This window comes from Poecilia reticulata, chromosome 6 (assembly GCF_904066995.2).
Source record: "Poecilia reticulata chromosome 6, P_reticulata-male-v2, whole genome shotgun sequence".
NCBI lineage: Eukaryota > Metazoa > Chordata > Actinopteri > Cyprinodontiformes > Poeciliidae > Poecilia > Poecilia reticulata.
The window spans coordinates 27063022-27071025 of record NC_088835.1 but is presented as its reverse complement, the minus strand read 5'-3'; the positions used below and the strand labels follow the sequence as shown (position 1 = coordinate 27071025).

Sequence of the window (8004 nt, the reverse complement as noted above, 5' to 3'; positions counted from 1 at the left end):
GCATGATTTTCTGATATATAAATATAAATTTTATTGACAAAATATGTAAATGTCTATTTTTACTGATGGCTAACAGTTACAGAAAAAAGAAAAGAAACTGATTGCGTACTGCTTGAATTTCTTTGGTAATCAATATTAATCCATATATTAAATCACACAAATTTTCGTCCAATAATCACCTTGAACATGAACTACAAAAACAACAAACTTGAGCTTCATGTTTTCTTGGAGCCTAATCTCAGGCTGAATTCATTAAAACAATTCTAACTTTAGTTTGAGTCTTTTCACTAGAGAGGAAAAAAAATCCCACGTTAAGAAATTACTGCTTTTAACAAAATCACAGTTAGCACAATTACTGTCCCCAGCATAAATCAGTTTCACATTTTTATACTTTTAAGTGATTCACAGTTTCAATAAACTTCCTTATTGGGGTTTAAATAATAAACGACAAGAGGGACATTTCCTTTAGCAGTTAGGCTGGATGAAACCTTCATCAAATCTCCATGACAACCAATGGGCACAAGTTGTTAGGCATTTAGATAGAAAAAAAGGCTCATCTGTCCCAGTACCAAAAAAAGTAATTTACAAACTCAGGCAGTTGATGCAGAAACAAGTAAAAAAAAAAAAAAAAAAAAAAAAATCAGCTGCAAATGTTCATTAATTTGAGGCCTTAAAATGAAAAACGTAAGGTACAACACAAAGTTTTCATCTTTAATCAAACTTTTTTTTTTTGCTTTTAATTTAATAAGTTGGTGATTTGAGCTGAAAAAACATTTGGTGAATTTTACTGAAAACTAAACTTGAGCTCAACCATTGAGTGAGCTGAATGTTGTTGCTGAAAACACACACAGAAAAATATAGACAAAGATCATCAACCCCAAATATTTGGAACATTGAATGTTTTTTTTTTCTTGTCTTTTTAACTGCGCAGCCCAGCCCGTTACCTAGCAACCCCAGCAGAGTTCCGCCCATTACCTAGCAACCCCAGCAAAATTCCGCCTGTCACCTAGCAACAGAAGCGACGCTCCTGCATGTTTTGTGCAATTTGCTGTTGACTTACCAACCAGAAAACACTGGCTGCATTCTTGTTAATTGTGCAGGAGGCTCAACTTCTGCTGTTCAAAGATATACAGTTGTATAATTGTGCTTCTGCTTGCTACCATTTTTATGTGCAAGTGTAAACATCGAGTTGGGGGGCGTTGCCAGCAGCTTGTTTGGATTTAAAGTGACAAGAGGTCCTACAACAGATCTGAGCAGACATAAAACTCATCATCAAAGAATGATTTTGTGCAAAAATGTAATGAACTGCATAGACATGTCCTAACCCGTTAAAGGAAGTAATATGTCACCTTTAAAATACTGTGTGGAAAAAAGAGAGAGAAGTTCATATAAAGTAACTTAATGAAAAGAAAAACTAACTTTTGTGTCCCTGAGTATTTTCAACTTGATATTTTTAGCAAAACGTTTGGACACTGCTGACCTAGGGAGACTGTGTGTAGAAGAATAGTAAAAAAAAACTTGCTCTCCTTTCTGCTTCAAAACAGAAAAGTGTCCTATTGTCAAATGGTCTTTTACAGTAACTTAAAAAAAGACAACATTTATTTCTAAACACAGATTGTTTTTCCTCCCCGCTGAGTAAAGGTCGACTTCATGTAATGTTTTCAGTGAGATTATGCTGCTGCTGCGGCTGCGGCAACAGATACGTTTATTTTAGAGCTTTTAACACCAGAGGTGCCAACAAATGTGTCTGTGTTCTGTTGCTTTCACATATCAGGGCTGACAGTGGTGAGTGACACAGATTTTAATAACGCTACATGACCGCAGTCATCAAAAAATAGCAACCAGTTCCATTTCCATTCGAGAAACCCGTCAGGGAATATTATAAATAGTCTCCAAAGAGGTATATACATTATTGAGCTGAATCCAGTGCAGGGAAGTCTATTTCCATCTCCGTTCGTCACTAAATCCTTTAAATGAGGTAAAAGGAAAGTACGGGTCAGCAGGCCTGTCAGGACAGGAATGGCATCAAGATAACACGAAGACCCAGTTTGGCCCGGCAGGAGCGAGTGTGCATGTCGGTCAGAGTCGGTGCTCTGGTTGCCTCTGCGTGAACATGCGCGTGCCCGGCTGTATTTAAATGCCACTGATGGATAAAAACAGTGGATGGAGCGAGAGGGAGGCGGGCTGAGTGTTAACTCGGCCCCTCCGGCCTGAGATGCTGAGTTGTCATCCTGCTCACACAGTCGCCTCTAATTCCACTGGTCAAGGACATGCAGCCTGGAGGGACCAACATGCCTGTTCAGGTAAGAAGCAGACATCTTGACGCACCCCTTCACTCTTAATCTGTCACATAAAAACACATAAAGTCTCTAGTTTGACTCACTTAAAAAAAACAACAACAAAAAAACTAGACAACAAGCAGAAGCAGGGTGCCGGGCATGGCAGCCATTTTCATGTAGGGCAACATCCAGATTATAAATGTCCCCTATTTGGAAGAGGCCTAGGGTCACTGAAACAGGAAAACAACAAGAAAATCTGACTTTAACCTCAGAATTCTGAATTTTGACTAATCTTTTGTGATCCAAATTCAAAATTCTGAGAAAGAAATTGTCAGAATTCTGAGATTAATGTCAGAATTCTCTACCTGATCTCAGAATTCTGAATTTAATCTTCTGAGATCCAAAGTCAGAATTCTGAAAAATGTCAGAATTTTGAGAAAAGAGTCTGAATTCTGAGATTAATGTCAGTTCTCTCTTTAATCCCAATTCTGACTTTAATCTTCTGAGATCCAAAGTCAAGATTCTGAGAATAAAGATCTTTTTTCCTCCAGTGGCCCTAATCGTCTTCAAAGGTCCGGTTGGGTCACAATGTCACAACAACTACATATTGACAAACTGTTGAAATATTACAGCTTACAGTTTGAACTTCTTAGGATTAAATTATATTTAGCATCTTTTCACATTGTTTTAATTTTAACAGTACAGAACTAAAACTGATTTGTTTTCACCGATGAAATAATATTTAAGTGTACAGATGTTATCTTGACGTTCTGTAGCTCTGAGGTCTAGAGGGAAATGTGGGCACTACGCTCTTTCCTTCATAAATCATTTCTATAATTTTAATTTGATCTAAATTAATTTTTTTTAAAAAGATGATTTGGTTTATTTAACCATAAACATGCATTTTTAACATAACTTTAGCCAAAACTCCCAGCCAGTCAGTGCTTTAAATTCTGGAGGTAGGTTAACATAGCTTTTGTAGATAAATATAGTTTATATGATTTCTTATGGATAGTGTCCTGTATTTCCCTGCCTTGACTAAAAAATAACATTAAAATAAAACATATACAGTAAGTGTGCTGGCCCCCCCTGCTGGCGGCAGGCTCACAGTGCAGTCCTCGGGGTCAGATCACACAGTTCCCCAGGGGAAACCACATCTCCCTGTCCAGCAGTTCTTCTTCCAGTTTAATACTGGTTGCACCTACAAATGTCTTCCTGGCATTTCTGCTCTTCACCGTCACCTTCAGCGTGATCCCATCCAGCAGCGGGATAAAGTTGTACTCCAGCTGTGAGAATGAGGCAGATTTGTTTACATAAAGGTTGTTTTGTTTAATACACTTACATTAGTGAGGGTTTCACATACTGAACAGCCTTATAGTTCAGCATATTACTGTAAAAATATTTCATGTCTGGTTACAAGCATAAAAATTTGCATCCTCACTCAAAACATGCGTTTTTTAACATTCTCATCTGTCCAATTAGGCACTTGAATTTCAGTATGACGGCCATGTTTTCAAGATGTTTTTTGGTTTTTTTACCCTGATAAACCAATTATATTGCCATAATTGATTTATCATGACTTGGATGGACTTTATGACACATCATATGTTGAGGACTTTGGTCATTCTAAGTTAATGTTTCTCATTTGATCCTTTCCCAGTACTGTACAGGGTGAACTTTACCAGCTCATTGAAAGTCGGGTGGTCGTTGTTGCTGACCACCTTTGTCTTCCTCTTGGAGGTCTGCGCAGGGTCTGGTCTCAGCCGCGTGACCACGTAGGCATCAGGGTTTGAACCATTTGGCAGCTTCTGTCAAACAGCACAACAGCAGAGAACCCATTAGAGCCTGTTTTACGATATTTCATCAGAACACACAACTCTGTACAAAGAATGATGCAAACTAACGATGTTCTGCAGGTGTTTCACCAACACAGAGAGCTTGCAGTTTGAGTACGATATACGCAGCTGGATCTGAGGATCGTCTCCTGCAACACACAGAGCTTACATCAGACCTCTCTCCATCAGTCTTCAGTTATGCTGTGAAGGTTAGGGTGGGTCTACAGGCAATGCAAAACATGTTCATTACTCTTTCTTTCCAATTATACAACCGTACATCTTTGAAAAGCAGAAGTGGAGACTCCTGCACAACTAACAAGAATCCAGCAAGTAGTTTCTGAACAGTAAGTCAACAACAAAGTACTTGTCTTTTCCAGCAGCCATTGTACAGTGCACACAGCAGTTAAACCAGCTGACCAAACGTGCTGGAAATTCTCTTAGCAGCTAAGTGGACTGATTTGTGACGATACAGGGCCACCAAAAAGCATTAGTTTATTATATTACCAAAAAATGTCTGGGGTGGTTCCTTTTTTTAGCACCTTTGCTGCTTTTAAAAGTAGTAGAAACCCAAATGGAAGTATAAAATATACAAAATGTGAATTTTGGATAATAGATCCCCTTTGATATTACCTGTTCCCACATTTGTTTTAGCATTGGGACCGTCTAGAAACAAGCTGCACACATATTCATCCTGCAGGTGACACAACGAGACGTTTCAAAGTAAGAAATACGGATTTGGGAGGATTATGAAAAACCATCTTGAGACTGGATTAGACACTTACTCCCTTGCATGGCCCCTCAAAGAGCTGCTTTAAGTAAGTATTCAGCAGAGCCTTCCTCTTCTGTGGGGTAAACGACATTTGATACCAGCTCGGAAACCTTAATGAGATAAAAAAAAAGGGTCAGCTAATTAACATTAGTCAATACAAAAACAAGTAGTAAAACAAAAAATGGACTGCAATAATAAAATCTTACCACATGCTAATAGTCTAGTTTCTATTGCAAATATCTTAGTATACTTGAAATGAGACAAAGCTAACTTTTGATCAAGATATTGGAGCTTATTTTAAGTCAATAATTCTTTTGTATTGAAGAAAAAGTGCTACTTCCAATGGCAGATTATTAACTTCTAATAAAATCTGATGAACTAGTACTTTTTCATCAGAATTAAGGAATTATTTACTAAAACCAAACAGCTATATATTCATGCAAAGTCGCTTGTAAGTTTAGTATAGTTTGAATTGCAGTATAGTTTGTCTTTTACTCACTGCGGCAGCTTAGATTCAATGAAGTATGTCTGGAGCTTCTGGTGGATCAGTTCAAACTCCTTGAATGTCTTCTGACTCGTCAAAACTCCGTCATCAATTGTTATTCTCAGGTTGAAGGTCTGCAATTCACACACAGACACACAAAAACAGTCTGCAGCTGCATGGGGATTGAATACAGAGAATTAGTATAAGCCAGAGGGTGTTGCTGCAGACAGACAGATTGACAGGATTAAAATATTACCAGCTGATGTTTTTGTGTAAATGTTCTTGTGGGAAAAGGAACCAAGCAAATCTCTGAGCCTTCAAATGACTAAACCTGTCATAAGAAAACCTCTTCTGATCAAAGAGCAGCAAAACGCCCACAAATACCAAGATCACTCCACTCTACACCAGGAAAACAGGCTTTATGAGCTCAGCGTGTTCCTAGAAATGTTTCTACAGCAAACATGGAAGCCGTCACTCGACAATGAGCAGGGTTATTACTGCAACAGGAACTGTCAGCCCTTAGACACAGAAAACGAGGAGTAAATTTCTGTCAAAAAATAAATAAATCTGACATTTTGCAATTAATCTGAGAAATTAATCAGAAAAAATCAAAAAAATTTCTGCACTTTAGATCGAATATTTCTTTCTAGAAAATTTCTGAAATGAATTTTTATTGCAACTTTTTATCTTTTCAAGCAAAGAAATTTCCAAGTTTTTATTTTTTTTTAGGATTTCTCAGATAAATCTGAAAATTTCTGAGCTTTTTCTTCACAAATTTTCAACTTTTGTAGGATTTCTAGAAAAATCTTGAGTTTAAGCTAAAAATATTTTTGGGTTTTTTGGTCAAAATTTGCTCCTCTTTTTTCCTGGGGTGTCAGGATGTAACACAAAGCTCACACTCAGTGATGCTAAGAACACAAAGAACCAACATTTGGCCTCACCACAACTCGTCCCTTGACAGAAAAGTCCTGGATGACGACTTTCTGGATGTTGGTGTTGGTTCCAGGAAGGCTGTGCCGGCGTATCGTGTCTTGTTTCTTTGGCTGAACCATGGTGTGGGTGAAGAAGTTAAACTTGACAGCCACACAGTCCATACTCTCCTTGATTTTTCTACAGCAGAGTCAATCACTTGATTAGCACAACAGCAGACAAAATATACATCCTGGGATTACATTTGAGGTGATAATGTTACCTGGTAAAGTAGGAAGTGGCTTCTAGGTCTGTGTCATGAGGTCTGAGGTTGTTCAGGACGAACTGCAAGTCACTGAAGTCCTTCAGTTCTGGGAGTTCTGCAGAAAGCAGCTGGAAAAATCCACATTTTTAAGGTTCTGGTGCTCTCAGACAGACCGTCGGCATTTTGATGAAGATGTTTGTGTGTTTGAGGTCTTACCAGCTCCAACATGCTGAGTATGAGAGCAGAGCGGCTTCTGATGATGTTATAAGCTTCACAGCAGAGCTCCACAAAGTGATGCAGGCGCTGAGGCTTCTCTCCGCCGCCCGTGATGAAGTGCTGCATCTCAGACGTGAAAACGAAGGGTTTTCTGTCCCTGATGTCATGTGAGAAAAGAATTTTGCAGATTTATTATGTCTCTGTATTCTTTTGTTTTATAATTATCAACCCCTGGGCAGGACCTTAGACAGGGCGAACAGGGGCAGTTTGTGCAATAAATGCAGGTTTAACAAACATTACACTTTATATAAAACTCAAAGGGCCATATAAAGTGTGGAGTTTTAATCTTGTTACATATAGAGGGATTATCAGTCGACATCACCCTGAGTCAGCATCCAGTGTACTGCGCATGTCGCCTCCAGAAAGTAAGCAAGAATACTCTAATTATTGAAACTATCTACAATTAGGCTAACTAAATGATTTACAACTTGCAGCCAGTGCAGATCACGTCTCTCCTCCTGGCAAAGCACGAAGCTAAATGTTTGTTGGTTCTCCATCCTTGTTCAGGGCTGCTATTAGTAATTGCAAAACTAAATGTTGCTTTGCACAGCGTATTTTACCACGCTTTCATAAACAGTTGTTGTTCTGTGACAACAAGCTGGATGATGTTGAAACAGCAAGAGAAAGGTGAGTAACCATAGCAACCAGCAGCAGTTTAAAGGTCAGCTTGCAGGCTCTTTCTGAAGTCAATTTGCATGCATATTTGTGCGTTTACACATAAACAATCTCTTTATACAATACTCTATTTTAAAATTCTGACGTTATAGTACATCTTTTTGGGACCAACATGTAGCTGTGAGCTGTTACAGACCTCCTGCTGATGTGTAGGCCTGTCTGTTAATGAGTACAAAGCTTTTTTTTTTCTTTGTTTCGGGCATCAACACTGGCTCTGTCCAGGGGCCCTTATCCTTCTAGATCCGGCCCTGATTATCCCCACTACATTCCCTTTTCCACCAACTTGCCTGGGTATATTTGCAAACTTCTGTGGGTTCCCCATGATTTTGCTAAAGTCAATGTGGAACATGTGTCCGCTGTGCTTCAGCATGATGTTGTCATTGTGGCGATCGCAGATCCCCAGGATGAAGGTGGCTACGCACCAACCCGCACATGACTGGATGAAATTCGTCACCGCCTGCATGGCACAGCAGAAGGTTGAAACAAACTGACAGCAGATATACCTAACGGTC

General features: G+C 38.9%; 1 protein-coding gene across 2 annotated transcripts in view; it reads right to left on the bottom strand.

Annotated features, from left to right (window-relative positions):
- Positions 1-3: 3 nt before the first annotated feature.
- The window catches only part of pik3c2g (phosphatidylinositol-4-phosphate 3-kinase catalytic subunit type 2 gamma), a 25678-nt gene continuing 17677 nt past the window's right edge, over positions 4-8004 (bottom strand). For both annotated transcript variants that reach the window (XM_008411928.3, XM_008411927.3), the window contains exons 24-33: positions 7780-7949; positions 6758-6914; positions 6560-6669; positions 6309-6477; positions 5383-5501; positions 4897-4993; positions 4745-4805; positions 4184-4263; positions 3962-4087; positions 4-3565 (exon numbers count right to left, since the gene is read on the bottom strand). In XM_008411928.3, coding sequence (XP_008410150.2) covers positions 3404-3565; positions 3962-4087; positions 4184-4263; positions 4745-4805; positions 4897-4993; positions 5383-5501; positions 6309-6477; positions 6560-6669; positions 6758-6914; positions 7780-7949 — 1251 coding nt within the window. In that variant the 3' untranslated portion in view covers positions 4-3403. The remainder of the gene's footprint in view (positions 3566-3961; positions 4088-4183; positions 4264-4744; positions 4806-4896; positions 4994-5382; positions 5502-6308; positions 6478-6559; positions 6670-6757; positions 6915-7779; positions 7950-8004) is intronic.